The 15,422-nt window shown below is 51.2% G+C and overlaps 6 protein-coding genes across 6 annotated transcripts; 3 read left to right on the top strand and 3 right to left on the bottom strand.

Moving 5' to 3' along the window:
* Nucleotides 1-1,101: 1,101 nt before the first annotated feature.
* SNOG_01470 (hypothetical protein) lies at nucleotides 1,102-3,747 on the top strand. Its single transcript, XM_001792056.1, has 6 exons — nucleotides 1,102-1,284; nucleotides 1,337-1,360; nucleotides 1,420-1,802; nucleotides 1,851-2,353; nucleotides 2,520-3,440; nucleotides 3,490-3,747. Exons 1-6 carry the CDS (start codon nucleotides 1,167-1,169, stop codon nucleotides 3,617-3,619), a joined length of 2,079 nt encoding a protein of 692 aa, XP_001792108.1. The 5' UTR covers nucleotides 1,102-1,166; the 3' UTR covers nucleotides 3,620-3,747.
* Nucleotides 3,748-4,205: 458 nt separating this feature from the next.
* SNOG_01469 (hypothetical protein) lies at nucleotides 4,206-6,081 on the top strand (the record flags this gene model as incomplete). Its single annotated transcript, XM_001792055.1, has 4 exons — nucleotides 4,206-4,323; nucleotides 4,377-5,050; nucleotides 5,098-5,589; nucleotides 5,644-6,081. 4 exons carry the CDS (start codon nucleotides 4,206-4,208, stop codon nucleotides 6,079-6,081), a joined length of 1,722 nt encoding a protein of 573 aa, XP_001792107.1.
* Nucleotides 6,082-6,360: 279 nt separating this feature from the next.
* On the bottom strand, nucleotides 6,361-7,183 carry SNOG_01468 (hypothetical protein; the record flags this gene model as incomplete). Its single annotated transcript, XM_001792054.1, has 3 exons — nucleotides 6,361-6,548; nucleotides 6,599-6,691; nucleotides 6,742-7,183. 3 exons carry the CDS (start codon nucleotides 7,181-7,183, stop codon nucleotides 6,361-6,363), a joined length of 723 nt encoding a protein of 240 aa, XP_001792106.1.
* Nucleotides 7,184-7,874: 691 nt separating this feature from the next.
* SNOG_01467 (hypothetical protein) lies at nucleotides 7,875-10,479 on the top strand (the record flags this gene model as incomplete). Its single annotated transcript, XM_001792053.1, has 3 exons — nucleotides 7,875-8,338; nucleotides 8,385-9,778; nucleotides 9,851-10,479. 3 exons carry the CDS (start codon nucleotides 7,875-7,877, stop codon nucleotides 10,477-10,479), a joined length of 2,487 nt encoding a protein of 828 aa, XP_001792105.1.
* A 182-nt stretch (nucleotides 10,480-10,661) lies between these two features.
* SNOG_01466 (hypothetical protein) lies at nucleotides 10,662-12,393 on the bottom strand (the record flags this gene model as incomplete). The annotated part of the gene is made up of 3 exons (XM_001792052.1): nucleotides 10,662-11,158; nucleotides 11,209-11,999; nucleotides 12,221-12,393. 3 exons carry the CDS (start codon nucleotides 12,391-12,393, stop codon nucleotides 10,662-10,664), a joined length of 1,461 nt encoding a protein of 486 aa, XP_001792104.1.
* A 754-nt stretch (nucleotides 12,394-13,147) lies between these two features.
* Nucleotides 13,148-15,066, bottom strand: SNOG_01465 (hypothetical protein; the record flags this gene model as incomplete). Its single annotated transcript, XM_001792051.1, has 2 exons — nucleotides 13,148-14,186; nucleotides 14,231-15,066. The coding sequence occupies 2 exons, from the start codon at nucleotides 15,064-15,066 to the stop codon at nucleotides 13,148-13,150; spliced, it is 1,875 nt and encodes a 624-aa protein (XP_001792103.1).
* Between the last annotated feature and the right edge of the window lie 356 nt (nucleotides 15,067-15,422).

Raw genomic sequence — 15,422 nt, 5'->3', positions numbered from 1 at the left:
AGGATAATACGGCCCTATGAATCGTAGTGGAGAGGCTTGTAGACCTTTTTGTAGTAGTAGCAGTGGGGTAGATCAGTAACAGAGAATCGAAAGTTCATCAATCAATCGTTGTGTGTCAATTAATCCCTGCTACATGCTGCGTTATAACATACGCGGACATTCGCGGATGGGGAGGTTCCCCGCAACTGCTCACGCGATGCGTCAGCTCAGCTACCCTTCAGCACGTTTTGGCTCTTTAGTCTACCTTGAAGACTTAAGGCATACACAGTATCATTTACCACGACAGCTTAGAGAGAGCTCGATGTGGTTGCCGACCTATGAGCAGCAAGCGGCGGCCCACCCCAGGTTTCGCGCCACATGAGCAGCAGGTGACTGTATAGACATCATAGATCTTGAGTGGTGTCTGTAGCGTATTCAATCACCTGACAGAACGTTTGGAGTTTACATCTACGCCTTATTCAGGTTAGTCGAGCCTGGAGATATTTGCCGGGACAAAAGTCATTTGGACGGTCTGCCAAAGAGCTGCGTGCCGCTTCAGGATCATATATTCAAGGCAGGCACTCAACTTTCCATGCTCATGACTATCTTGCCTGCGCTGTGGATGCGAGGACTTCATAGTGCCGTTGAATTTTCTTCTGACGACAAGAGTTGTTCTCAGACTGCGTCCAGTCGTCTTCATTCAGGCCACAGGTCGTTTTACGCAGCATTGGCACAGGATATATCCACCCAAGCGATCTAGCAGCAGACGGACGATGTCCGATCCGATGGCCTGAAGGTATACACAGTAATTGGTCATGTCAAAAGGAATGTAGCGACGTTGGTAAGGAACAAGATATCATCAGAAAACCTCATCTGCTCCAGCTACCTCGCACGGTGAGTCGTGCTCTAGGACGCGTAATAGACCGCAGCGAGGTGGATGTCCAAGCTGCAGAACAATAAATTGCGACCGAATGAGTGACTTGCGTGTGAGGGGGCCGGGGATGCTCTTCTTCTTATACCTGTGTCCGAAATTTGTGGAGGGCACGGACCATGTCGCTCCTGCCAATCCACGCCCGGACGGATGCGCTTACTTCGTAAGAGACCCCAGCATGCCAAGCGCAAGACCTATCGTCAACGACCGGGTCGAGCTTCGCAGTGCACCAACCCTCGCAACCTGAAGCTTCACCATGCTGCGGCAACATCTAGTCCGGTCGCTGAAGAGGCCTGCGCTGCGTGCAGGATTCAATGGCAGCCGGGCCTTTGCTGCGTCCGCCACACGGCCCGCAGAAATCGAGCTCACCATCGGTTTGTGCCACTGTCCATTGTCGCTGAGGAAACTTGCTAATCGGCATCACAGATGGAAAGAAGGTTCAGATTGAAGGTACGCGAGTCTCTGATGCACCAAGCAGGCTGTATACACGATCCTAATGCCCCAAACAGCCGGCGCCGCCCTCATCCAGGCCTGCGAAAAGGCCGGAGCCACCATCCCCCGATACTGCTACCATGAGAAGTTGATGATTGCTGGAAGTTGTCGTATGTGTTTGGTGGAGGTGGAGCGGGCTCCCAAGCCGGTTGCGTCGTGCGCATGGCCCGTCCAGCCCGGAATGGTGGTCAAGACAGACTCGCCCCTCGTCCACAAGGCGAGAGAAGGTGTCATGGAATTTCTCCTGGCCAACCATCCGCTCGACTGCCCTATCTGCGATCAGGGAGGAGAATGTGATCTTCAGGACCAGTCGATGCGATATGGTGGCGACCGTGGACGATTCCACGAGATTGAGGGCAAGCGTGCCGTGGAAGACAAGAACGTTGGACCTCTCATCAAGGTAGGACTGTCAGCGAGCTCACGACAGGCGACGTGCTGACGAGACCAGACTTCCATGAACAGGTGTATCCACTGCACACGATGCGTCCGTTTCTCCAACGACATTGCTGGCGCACCAGAATTCGGTTCCTTCGGCCGTGGCAACGACCTCGAAATCGGCACCTACATCGAAACCGCCCTCGACTCCGAGCTCTCCGGAAACGTCATCGATCTTTGCCCCGTTGGCGCCCTCACCTCGAAGCCCTACGCGTTCAAGGCTCGTCCCTGGGAACTCTACAAGACCGAGACAATCGACGTGCTTGACGGTCTAGGTTCGAATGTTCGTGTTGACTCCAGAGGTCTTCAGGTCATGCGTGTTGTTCCACGACTGAACGAGGACATCAACGAGGAATGGATCAACGACAAGACCCGTTTCGCCTGCGATGCGCTTAGCACACAGCGTCTGGTCAACCCCCTCATCCGCTCCGAAGGCTCCTTCCAGCCCGCCACTTGGGAGCAGGCGCTTGTAGAGATTGGCAACGCCTACAAGAAGATCGCGCCCAAAGGCAACGAGTTCAAGGCTGTTGCCGGTCCACCTCGTCGAGACGGAGACTCTTGTCGCCATGAAGGACCTAGCCAATAGGCTGGGGTCTGACAACTTGGCTCTTGACCAGCCCGGCGGTAGTCAACCCATTGCTCACGGCATTGATGTCCGGTCCAACTACTCTTTCAACTCCAGGCTCTACGGTGTGGAGGAGGCTGATGTCATCCTTCTCATCGGTACCAACCCTCGACACGAGGCTGCTGTGCTCAACGCCCGCATCCGGAAGGGGTGGCTGAGGTCAGATCTCGAGATTGGCGTAGTTGGTGAAGACTTCGAGAGCACCTTCGAGTACACAAACCTTGGAAAGAATGCCAATGACCTGAAGACTGCTCTTACTGGTGACTTCGCCAAGAAGCTGCAGTCGGCTAAGAAGCCCATGATCATTGTTGGAAGCGCCGTTGCCGAGCATCCCGATGCGAAGTCGTTCTTCGAGCAGGTTGGCTCGTTTGTGGAGAAGCACAAGGACACTTTCCATGCTGAGGATTGGAACGGTTACAACATTCTCCAGCGAACAGCATCCCGAACTGGAGCCTACGATGTTGGATTTACTGTGCCCTCGCCCGAGGTTGCCAACACGAAGGCCAAGTTTATCTGGCTGCTTGGTGCAGATGAGATCAACGAGGCCGACCTGCCCAAGGACGCCTTCATCGTCTACCAGGGCCACCACGGTGACCGAGGTGCGCAATTTGCCGACGTCGTTCTCCCAGGTGCTGCGTACACCGAGAAGTCCGTCACATACGTCAACACTGAGGGCCGTGTACAAATGTCCCGCGCTGCTGTCGGCCTTCCCGGCGCATCAAGGGAAGACTGGAAAATCATTCGTGCTGCTTCGGAATACTTCGGTGCTGAGTTACCTTATGACGATGTTGAGGCTCTCCGTGACCGCATGGAGGAGATTTCTCCCGCGCTTCGGAGATACGACCTCGTCGAGCCTGTGTCACTACCTGGCTTGAGCAAGGTCCAATTAGTCGACAACAACAAGGGTGCACAAGCATCCGGCCAGGCTCTTGAGCTGCCTATCAAGAATTTCTTCTTCACAGACTCAATATCGAGAAAGTACGTATTTCAGTCTGTACAAGTAACAACTCATGCTAATTTCATACAGCTCACCGACCATGGCCCGTTGCTCAGCAGCAAAGGCGGAGAAGAACCCAAAGACAAATTTCATGGCCCCAGGTGAGCCATACCCTCAGGTGGGCTACGGACCCGATGTAGCAGCAGCGGCGAACATATAAGTGTGTTGAGAGGGACATTGGCGAATCCTTGTATATAGCCCTGCGAAACCTTTTCTTTAAATTTTGGCATGCAGTCCGCACTGAATGAGTGCACACAATTATCAGTATGTTTGTTCAATATGCTCGAATACTGTAGGTATCCACTGGCAACCAGGATGCTAACACGTGGCAGCTCATTTAACGGCCTGAAGCTATACACAGGGTGTTGCCGTTGTATACGAAGTCTGGCAATACTGTGTATAGCTTCAGGCCATCGGATCAGCAGGACCCTGCTTACATTGCTTTGTGGTGACAACATCGCTGGTGCTCAAATACCAAGCAAATAATCAAGCCGCAAATATCGCCGTCAAGCTGTCAGCCAAGGCGCTAATAGAGTCTGGGGATCCCCAATCGTGCACTGCCTCTCACCATCTTTCATAGACAATTCCCAGCGATTCCGACCAAGAAGTATTCACTCTCAGCCTGGTAGAACTGCCCAATGATCGCGACTTCCCACACACGTCTCGTTTGCTTTGGAACAGGAAAAGTGACATAAGCTCAGCTTGCAGGACCACAAGCGTGCGACCAGGAAAATCCCGCATCGATCATGCCTACCCTCGCGATTACGAATTTCAACATTGTGTGCGCGACTTTGGGAGGCTTCATCACTGTCTTTGGACTTGTCTCGTATCTTTTGAAGGAGAAGTTCTACCTCTCTGAAGCATGTAAGCAATGTCTTGACCAGAAAGCTTAGATGTAAATCTTAATCATGCACTAGTAATCTCGCTCGTTGCGGGACTCATCTTCTCGCCACATGCGACCAATTTTGTGCGTCCGGAGGAATATGCGCTGCAAGAGCCGGAGGTCTTAGAGTCCATCACGCTCTATTTCACCCGTCTGGTTCTCGGTGTGCAGCTTGTTCTCGCAGGCGTGCAACTTCCATCGAAGTACCTGAAGACAGAATGGAAGAGTCTCGCTCTCCTGCTTGGGCCAGGCATGACGGTGATGTGGATTGCTACTAGCCTACTCGTCTTTGCATTTGTGCCGCATATCAACTTCCTACAAGCTCTCGCGGTCGGTGCTTGTGTCACGCCCACCGATCCTGTGTTGTCGAACTCGATTGTCAAAGGCAAATTTGCAGATAAAAATATCCCGAAAGAGTTGCAGAAGATCGTCATTGCGGAGTCGGGTGCGAATGATGGCCTTGGGTATCCGTTCTTGTTCTTGCCGCTGTATCTGATCATGCATATTGGGCACGGTGGACAGGGCTCGGACGACAGCGTCAAGACTGCAATGGGCTTGTGGTTTGGAGAAACATGGGGATACACTATCATTCTGAGTGTGGTATATGGTGCGACAGTTGGGTGGATCGCGAAGGAGCTGCTGCATTGGGCCGAGGAGAGGAAGTATGTTGATCGTGAGAGCTTCTTGGTTTTTGCAATCACGCTGGCTGTAAGTGACGAAGAACTTGTCTAAGAAATAAAACTGATCTCATTTAGCTATTTATTGTCGGGACTGTTGGAATGATTGGCAGTGATGACGTGCTTGCTTGCTTCATCGCTGGCAACACCTTCACGTGGGACGATTGGTTTCGGCTGGAGACAATGGACGACTCATTCCAGCCCACTATCGACATGCTCCTTAATGTCACCATCTTCATTTGGTTCGGTGCCGTCTGCCCATGGGCTGAGTTCGCACACAATAGCGTAATCCCTATCCACCGCCTGATATTCCTCGGCATTCTGGTACTGCTGCTTCGACGGCCACCGATTGTGTATGCTATGCATAAATACATTCCGCAGATCGAGCAGAAGCGACAGGCTCTCTTCGTGGGTTTCTTTGGACCGATCGGGGTCAGCGCAATCTTCTACCTCTACGTCAGCCTAGAGTTCCTGAGGAAGATCAAGGTAGACGGAGAGATAAGGGAGGATGCACAATACCTGATCGAGGTGATGAATGTGGTCATTTGGTTTCTCTGCATTTGCTCTATCGTAAGTCAACAAAGGCCGCATCTTGATCAAGTCTAACACTAACACTGTACGCAGGTCGTCCACGGTCTCAGCATCCCAATGGCTAAACTCGGCTTCATCATCCCAAGGACACTATCCAATGCCCTATCCATCGCACGCAGTGAAGAAGACGAGCCCGTCCCCTTCCACATCTCAGGACGAAACGAAGACTCGGATGCAGAAGCTAGACTCCGCAGACGCACAGGAGGACTACGTAGCGGAGATACGCTACCTCAGCGCGTGGTGCGCATCGGGCGGTCAATCATCCCCTCTGGCCACGGCTCGGGGAGTACTTCCAGGGTAACTTCTCAAGCACCTACACCAGCTCCTCTATCGGCGGTCGCAACACAGGCTCGAGATGAGGAAGAACCTACAAGACGTAAGGTGGTGAATGACGAGTCGCGTGGTTCTCAGGAGATACAGAGGACAATTCGCTTCGCGCATCAGCAGCCGCCTGTTGCAGGTAAGGACTAACAGTGTATTGACTGCAACTTGTTGAGGTTGATTGGCACCTAGCAAGAGTAGGATTTGGAAACGAGTAGCGTTGTAAATATCTTCGGGTCATCGAGATGACAACCTGATGTCGGACCTTTGCGCACTTTGGTGTCCAGGGCAAACACGTGGGGTTTTATGGTTGTGGTGCTGATGCTGCAGCTGGTGCGATATAGTCTTGGAAATGAATCTAAAAGTAGTTCATGATGCTTCATTCAGCTTTCTATCTAGACACCTCTCGTATATGCAACCGCAACCCTTCTACCGCAGCTTAGCCTGACCCTCCTGCTTCGGCGCACGAGCAGTGCTCGCACTGCCAGAGTCGGTCTTGCCAGCCATCCAAGACGCGAGATCGAAGTTCTGGAGCTGCTGGGCAGTGTTTGTGGTACCTGATCCGAGGACGCCATTCTTCTGCATCTCCTCGAATTCCTGCTTCATTTCCGGGTCCACTGTATGAGTGTCAGTCCTGAGTGTAACTCGCGTGTGTCGTGAAACTTACTGTTCTCCATGAGCTTGGGCATTCCGAACATCAGACCCATAGACACGACTGCCATGAGGATCATGGGGTTCTTCAAGAAAGACAATGGCGAGACTGTACTCGTTAGCATCGTCCCAGTAACGTGTGCTCCCATCAAGACTCACATCCACCGCGCTCTTGGTAGTAGAACTTGGTCCCAACCACCCTGGCCTCAATCACCAGCCCGTTCCCGCCTTCACCCCTGCTCTCACCCTTGTTATCCCACTCATTCCCCAAAAACGTCTGCCACGCCTTCACGACCTCTTTCTTCTCGCCGCTTCCCTCAACGGCCTCCTCGAGGCTGACATCGATGCGCAGCGGCTCGAAGATGTAGTCGCGGCAATGCACGGTCGCGAGATACGAGCCCTCGCTGACATTGGCGAAATTGAACGTGTTGGAGCGCGTGAGGTAGGCGTCGAGAGGTTCGCCGCTGGATTGAAGGGTTGCGTGCGTTGTGGACGGGAGGGTTGAGGGGTTTAGGAGCCCGGTGGTGGGGATTTGGAGGAGGAAGCGGGCGGCGGATGCGCTGGATGCCAGGGAGGCGAGAGTTGCTATTGAAAGTTGCATCGTGGGATTGTTGGCAATTGTCTGGGAAAGTTGATGCTGGAGGGTTGCGCTATGGTTGCGACGGTTCACGACCCGCTTCGTCATTCGGAGAAACGTAATACCGAGATGTTCGGCTTAACACTGCAACCCATCCGTGCTGATTCTGTCGTTGACTTCTAGCCTTTCACTTATAATTGTCTCGATAGACATATGCTCATTTGCATCAATTTGCGATACGAAGTCGGGATCACTAGAGAAGACCATCTAGGGGCAGGCCACGAGACTCTCTTCCAAGGTAGTTCATCTCACATGCCCAACGGAACATCATGACAATATCCGCCGGGGATGATCGTCGAATTGAGGGTTATGATTCAAGTGCCCATCCAAGTAGTGACTAGAAGAAGATAGGACACTTACTCGATGGTGTACATCACCAGGGTGCTCTTGTGTGAGCGTTACGTCCGTACAGACTTTGGAATTTGCTGTAAAGACTTACCTGTGTATTCTGGAAACAGCCTCGACAGATGCCTTGTTTCAAATTGCGAGATGCAGGTTGCTCTTGCATGTATAGCCACGTATCGAAGCACAGCCACACAGCCACGGCGGTTAGGCCCCTGTCAGAGTCCTTCAGCCTGACCGGTATGCCAACTTCTTGCATATATGAGCCAAATGCTATCATTGTCGTTTGCATCATCAGAACATCAGCGTCGGCATGGCAGAACTCGCAGGAAGTATCGTCGGCATCGTATCAGCCGGCACAAAGGTCGCCCTGGTGCTGTCCCAGCTCGCTTCTGATATCGGTTCAGCCGGCCAAGAAGCCCGGATGATCAGTAGTGAGATACGCACATTTTGCACAATACTGAACACTCTAAAGGATACCATGGGAAAGATTAGCGATTCGAGCTACTATGCTCACTGTTCTGACATGGTTCGAGATATGACGACTGCGAGCGTGGAAATGTTTACCGAAGTCCTGAATGCGGCAGAGAGTCTACGAAGCATGACTAATGGAAAAGATGGGAGAGATGGGAAGTTCAAGTTCGTCAGCAGAGTCAATTGGGTAGTCTTCCAAAAGCCAAAGATAGTTGTGTTGAGGGCTGCGATTGAAGCATACAAGTCAAACATCGCCTTGATGCTCGGTACGATCAACACCGTCGAGAAGGTAGCAAGAAGAACGTTCGTACAACTGCTTCAATTCTTTGAAATGTGCTCACACAAGTAGATCCATTCCACAACACTTCAGTAACGTCGCCGAGGACGATCAAGAGCGGACCACTCTACAAAGCCTTGAGCTAGACCATCGCGCTTCCCTAATCAGCCTGGAGCAAGCTGAACGCCAGTATGAGAAGCTCACTCTACAGCATTCAGCAGAAGATGCCGAATCCCCTGCAGAGTATGCTTGGCTTGATACGATCATTGACACCAACGTCGTTGTCAGGGATGATTCAATCTCGGGTGACGCATCGCAACATGCAACAATACTGCAGATTGCACGGATGGAAGTGAACTCCATAAGAGACAGCCTCACGCGAAGTTCGTGGGGAGAGGACAGTCTACAGGATCAAGTTGTCCGCCACAGCCAAAGGCTTTCGAAACTAATGGAAGAAGACCATCGGAGGCTGTCACAGCGCTGGTCAGCCTTGTTGCTTTCGAACCATGATAATTCTGACACATCGCTGCATGGAGAAGGCTTCCTTGGTCAGGTAGTTGAAACCAGCGACGAGCCGGTGCTACCAGGAGCCCATGTTACGTTTACCATGCCTGGACAAGAAGCCACCTACATACAATTTAGAAAATGGCTTCTATGGCAACCTTGGAGTTTACAAGATCAGATCCTAGAAGCTCTCAGGTCGGAGGTTTTCTCAGATCGGCTTTGGAAAGACCAAGCCAGTGCTCTCGACGCTGTTTTGGCGCAATCTGGAGGCACGCCAAACGGCTTTGATGATGCCACCCCGCCGGAGTTGGAGACAGGAAGCCCCCCTGGGATGAAATTTAACGCTATCTCAGAAGAAGGCAAAGTCGAACATGTGGCTAGAGTAGATGATCAACAAGATGATGTCGCAGAAAGTAAACTGGATTTCGACGCTATAACTCTGACAAAAGCACACATTGTCGATATTCCTTCCGAAACTGTGCAGACCTGGGTATGGAAGCGCACACAGAAACTAGATCTGAGCTGGAATTTCATCCGGACTGTGCCACAGAGCATGGGCCTATGCACAAACCTCCGCCGTCTAGACCTCGGATACAATCATCTCGAGACTATCCCACAGCCACTTCTGCTACTGAATTCTCTTGTAGCGCTGGACTTGAGGGGAAACATGCTACGTGCCATACCAAGCGCGATATCACGTTTGACCGCACTCCAATCTTTGCTTCTTTCCGACAACAGGATCCAGGGTTTGCCACTGGCTATTGGTGGAATGAAAACGCTACAAATCTTAGAGCTATCGAGAAATCCTGTCGTCTTTCCTTCGGCAAATTCTTTCTTTGACATGCGCCGCTCGCTCCCTCGCGACACGTCACCAGATCAGCGACAATTCGATACAATCGGTACCGCACGACTCAAGTCCTATTTGAAGTGTTATCCTGCCGATGATATGACAGGCACGTATGGTAAGTTGTTCTTCTTGCCCATAACTATACTGTACCCTGTATGTATCACGAGATATGAGCTAAAAAGTGTAGCTCAAGCCGTTGCAGGCAACCTCTCTGAAGATGCTCTTCGATTCCAACTTGAAATGCAGGCGATATCAATGGCACGTTACAAAACCATTGGTGACGCACGCAACATTAACGAAAATGCCACGAGCTCGGATGAATCCATATCGTTTATCCGGCAGGACGATCCGCATAGAGGTTTACTAAAACCTGAAGATGTTGACCACACACTCGGGATAGATGCACTGTTGAGTCCGCGCATTACGTTGCATACTGTGGAAGGAGCTTCCGCGTCCTATTCTTCGAAAAGACACGATATGCATGACCATAGAAGGTCACGGTCGCACGAGGTGTCGAGCAACAGAGGTACGATGCTGTCTCCCAAATTGGCGGATAACAGAAGTCTCGACGTCGCTGGTAGGAGCAATAAAGCAGCAGAAGACGATGCGAACACATCATGGGAGACGTTCTCCAAGACGATTCCAGAGGTGATGCTCCAGAAGCGGGACACTGATTGGCGGAGCGGTCCGATGACGGCGCCCATGGACGGGATACCTACACCAGTCAGTCCTCCCAGTAAATTGACAACTAGACCAGAGTCGTATTCTGGTCAAACGCCCCGAAAGGAAAAGCGGTATTCCATGATGTTTGCCTAAGCGTAATACACATTGTATGTGACTATCGGTAGCATTGCAAAGAGGGGCTTGGATAAATACAAAAATGTCGTGGAACCCATGGACCGGAGACTAATAAATGATAAGTCGTGTTCCGGTCACATGTGGAGTCTATGTTATATTAAGCTCTGATCATACTCATGCTCTGCTCATCTGAGAACAGTTCATTCGTCCTTCGTGAACGCGGATTGCTGTCGCCATTTCTCGCCGTAACGTAGAATCAGTACAGGGATGATCGCAAGAACCAAGCTCAGTGCACCGAGGCAAGTAAAACCCCACCCGTATCCAAGAAGCTCGGCCAATGGGGCCGTCGTGAGTGGTAGGAAAGTACCCGCTAGACATCTCGTGACAATAACGCCTGTCATCGCAGACGCCGAGAAAAGACCACATGCGTCCACGATGTATGCCTGAAGCGGAACAATCGTAAGAAGGATTGAGAGGTCCAATAGACCCGCCGCAACAAGTAGCAGCGGTACTGGGAGTCGGAGTTGAGCTATCCATCCATACGCAGTGATAGTCAGGGGAAGCGCGAAGCCACCGAGTATAGCCAGAGGAAGTCGATACTCAGGCTTACCCTTCGCATCGTCAGACCCACGAAGCTTAACGTAGATCCTGTCGAGGCCGAAGTTGCAGCAGATGACAGCCAGAAAAGAGCCGAAACCTGGGGAAATGGTGAGTAATTGGCGACAACAAGCTTATTTTCAAACTTACTCATCGACAGGAAGGCAGATCCAACCTGTGCGGGTGTAAAATTATACTCCTCCTCCAGGACTTGGGGTAAAGAGATACACATGACATAAAAGTAGCTGAATGCGATAGATGCAAAGAGCGACAACAGCATCAAGACGCTTGATCCGAAGAGCACTGAGAACGGGCGGGTGGCGGAGTGCCAGATCTTCAACGCACTTTCCCGCTTGCTCGTGACCTTGACAACATCAAATTCGCCACTTTCTTGCTGTATCTTCCTGACCCTACGTCGCAGAATGGCCATCTTGTACGTCTCTTGAAAGCAAGTGAGGAACAAGACCTCGCACAGAATAGCCAAGCCGGCCGCCATGTACATCACCTGTCTCCACCCGAGAGTCTGCGCAATTGCACCACTGATTGCCGGGGCAATAGCGCCTCCAATGAGTGGTGCAAGCATGATTAGACTCATCGCGCTCCCTCTCTTCTCGCTCTCGAACATGTCGCCGATGATCGCCGGATTGAGTACGTTGGCGGCAACAGCAATACCCGTCAGCATACGTGCTGCAATGAAGATTTTGGAAGACTGCGAAGTGGCAGCGATGAGAGTAAATAGAATGAAAAAAACGTTGCATCCATGCATGACGGGAGCACGACCGACGACTTCAGACAATGGGGCGTTCAGAAGAGGTCCAGCGGCTTCGCCCAACTCCCAGATCGTCACCAGTAGTGCTGATGTCGACGAGGAAGAAGAATGGCCGTCAAGATCCTCGACGATTCGGTTCGCAATTGGTACGACGCCGATGCATGTGAAAGTTCTGCTATGCGTTAGCTTTGGTGCTTCAAGACGACTGTATTGTCTTCAAAAAAAGACCGAAAAAAAGTGTAGACGAATGTGAACTTCTGGGACGCGATGCCACACGATCGGTGCACGCCACACGAAGGAAAGGAAAAGTAAAGAGGTACACCGATAATTGAGGAAGTTGAAGATGGAGTGGCGACGAGGGTCATGCAATCGAGAAACACAACCGGTACATACACTGTAAATGCCATGCTAGCAAGCAACAGCACGATGCACCATTTGAATGCGGGACTCCAGTTCCTCGGGTCCTCTGGGTCCATAGGCTCAAAGTCCAGAATGACTTCATCATGCTTGGTATCGTCTTCGGTGATTTGCCTCAGCAAAGGCTGTTCCTCGTCGGGAATTGACATAGTAAAGAAATCTTGGTTAAATGTGGATGGTGGTAAAATGAGGGCGGAGTACCAGAGGTAAGTATGTATAGTCGGAACTTTTTTTCGACTCATTGCCCATCCTTGCCATAGGTGGGCAAGCGGCGCCCTTGTCTACCACGCCCTACATCGCACTAGCGCAAAGACGGCTTTATCAGCACGCATCTGTACCCCACTATGACTGATTGAACTTGTGTTCGTCGGCCAACATCACTTCACCTGTTCAATTTTGTTGTACATTTTAACTTTGAGGAGTGAGGATGGAATAACTACGAATGAGGTGGTGACGGCAGAGGAATTTGATCCTGCATACCATGAATGCTTCTTCTACGACCGTTTATAGCCGAGGTGGGTCTCATTGGCGCCGACGACTCACGCCATCGCTCATTGAAATTACGGTGCGATGAAGGCCGAATGCGCGCGGTCTTTCCCAAATGTGACTTCAAGCACGCATCTGATAATCAACGAAACCTGGTTTTGTGTCTCTAGCTATTAGCTTTTCACTATCTCAACATCCTGCCTGCACAACTGCAGGTTATTAGATATGAAGGAACACTGACAGTGGCACCTCATAGCCGGAAGCTACATGAACTGTTACCAAGGCTGTGTGTACAGATTCAGACCATCAGATGTGCTGCTTATATTTCGATCCTAGTCATGGTTGGAGAACCTGTAGTACACTAAATCATGGTCCGATTTGTAGGTAAATGATTTTCATTCATTGCTGTGAGAAACCTCACTTCAGTATCGGCTGCGACGTGCTATCATCCTCATCCTTCCGTCGTCTTGCGAGACCGCTATCTCCACTACGCGCAGCAATCATTCCGGAGGCGCCCAACTCAAGTTGCAGTGACGGACTCTGGGCTTCCACATTGACATACACTCCCTTGGTTTCAACAAGTTGAAGCTCGACATCAGAGCTCCCGTCATCACTGGTGGGACTCGGCGACAGCCTTTGTGTTTGATCCATACCATCTTGAATCCCTCCAAGTCCAATTAGACCATCAACGTGCCGCAATGCATCGTAATCCTTCGCAGTTACTGGACCTATCGGAGGCAATAGTCCTTCGTTACCAAGATTTGCTCCAATTCGAGCTATTGCCATTGCGTCCAGGGCTCCGGACCACGTAGGGACGTGATAGATGTAGTAAGCAAGATAAGCAAGGCCAAGGAGCTGCAGTGCTATTACAAGAGACAACGTTATGACTGCAGCCTTGCCTAGCACAGGCTTCTGCACCTTCATACCTGGTGAGGAACGAATTATACGACCCTCATATCCTTGGTCGGTTTCATCTCTTGCAGCCACGTCCGGCGAGTAGAAGGTCAAGAGTGCTCGATTGGCAGCGAACAGGCTGACTTGCAATAGAGATTCGACCGTCGCCATGACGTTCCTGTCCACATCGCGCTGAATCGGTGCAAATTTCCTGACCCATGCGTGTATGACTCCTAGCCAGTCGGATTGCTGTGTTTCAAGCCCGCGAAGAATATTTTGATAGTTCAATCTGCAGAAATCGGATGTGCGGTAGTCAGAGTAACTTGAACGGACGAGTCCGAAAGGCATTCCTGCACACGGCTGATGCCATGATACCGTAGTTCGGTCTTTTGCAGATTTCCAGGTCATGTTTGCAGTATATGCCACTGCGTTGTGGATCCATGAGGTGTTTCCAAACAGCGCGATTGCAGAGGTAGTCAGTGGTCCTGATACTCGCCATTCACCGGACAGGCTAGCTCCGCGAAAGAATGGTTGAGGACGGTCTTCTCCTTCATAGTCATCCCTAAACTAATTAGCGAGGATGAGGAACAGCTTCGGCTTGCGTACATTTCAGATGGTATGAATCCGTTGTAGTAATCTGTCTCGACCCAGTCGTTGGAATTTTCTTCCATTTGGTCGCGACTCGGCCACTGCGTCAGCAACGGGCTGTAAGTGTTATTGTTGTGTGAGTTCCCCAGTCCAAAATAGGCTCGCGTCGTTCTTGCTTCGCATCGGATTGTCGCATTGACGGGTATTTGCCCTTCGTTAGGATTCGCGATGCTCACATCACCGTCCCATAGATCCAGATAGAGTTCCTCGATAATGTCTTGTCGGTTCCGCGACTTGGTCCATGGAAAGGCGCCAACTTCACCAGGTACGCAGACTCGGATGCTAGTTTCGTTCGACTTTCGTATGTCGGTAAAGAAGGGCATTTTCCCCGGACAATTGGACGGGAAAGATGTGCGTTCGATTGATTTGCACTGCACGGAGGAATTGAATCTCATTGCGTGCTGACGCAAAACCCCGGTAGTCGAATTAGTGGGAATCGCCGCGACAAAGAATTCCGGCATTTCATAGTCATTGTATGGGTTGGTAAAACCTGAAAGCCAGGGCTTTAGCGATTTGTAGTATGTTTGTCCGTTAGCCTTAGACACCCTCCATGCATCTGCTGGCATTTTGTCGTTCCACAAGTTCGGCTGCTCTGCATCAAGAGTGACAGATGCAAGATCGGATCCCAAACGCTGCAAGAACGGCGTGTGGTATATGAGCGCCATTCGTGCGGGCTCGATATCGACGCCAATTGGTTGATGGGCAGGTGGATAATTGCCTTCGCAATGTGTTGCATTGGGGGACATATACTGATATCCAACATCACTACATGTCGTGACGGAAGTTCCTTCCATGTGGACCAGAATTTGGTAAAGTGGTTGCTGGAGTGCGCCAAGCAGGATCAAACAGACCGCAGGGAGAAGAAATGATCCTCCCCATTTCGCGCCTGGGGTGGATTGATCTGGCTTTGAACGCATCGACCGATATATGGTAGCAGCATTGGTCCAACCTCGATCAGCGAGCGCAAACAAATCCTGCACACTGAGAAATTGTCCGGAGCCAGTCCGTTGGCAAAACACCACTGCTGCTTGAGTGAGCAGTGTGGAAAGGACTGGAATGGTAATCAACCCAGCTATGGAGTTGAGGATATCGACAGCATTCTTCCAACGGCGTAGGCTGCGCAACTCGCTGTCAGAAAAGCCCTTTTGGT

The sequence above is a fragment of the Parastagonospora nodorum genome, assembly GCF_000146915.1.
Source record: "Parastagonospora nodorum SN15 chromosome Unknown scaffold_2, whole genome shotgun sequence".
In the NCBI taxonomy this organism is placed as follows: Eukaryota; Fungi; Ascomycota; class Dothideomycetes; order Pleosporales; family Phaeosphaeriaceae; genus Parastagonospora; species Parastagonospora nodorum.
The sequence above is the reverse complement of the archived record's forward strand: the minus strand, read 5'-3'. Positions and strand labels throughout refer to the sequence as shown.

Bases quoted from the DNA above. Each gene is read 5' to 3' on its own strand.
- SNOG_01470 (XM_001792056.1), top strand. From the start codon at position 1,167: ATGCTGCGGCAACATCTAGTCCGGTCGCTGAAGAGGCCTGCGCTGCGT. The intron at 1,285-1,336 runs GTTTGTGCCACT...TCGGCATCACAG, and splicing joins AGAAATCGAGCTCACCATCG to ATGGAAAGAAGGTTCAGATT. The intron at 1,803-1,850 runs GTAGGACTGTCA...TGACGAGACCAG, and splicing joins ACGTTGGACCTCTCATCAAG to ACTTCCATGAACAGGTGTAT.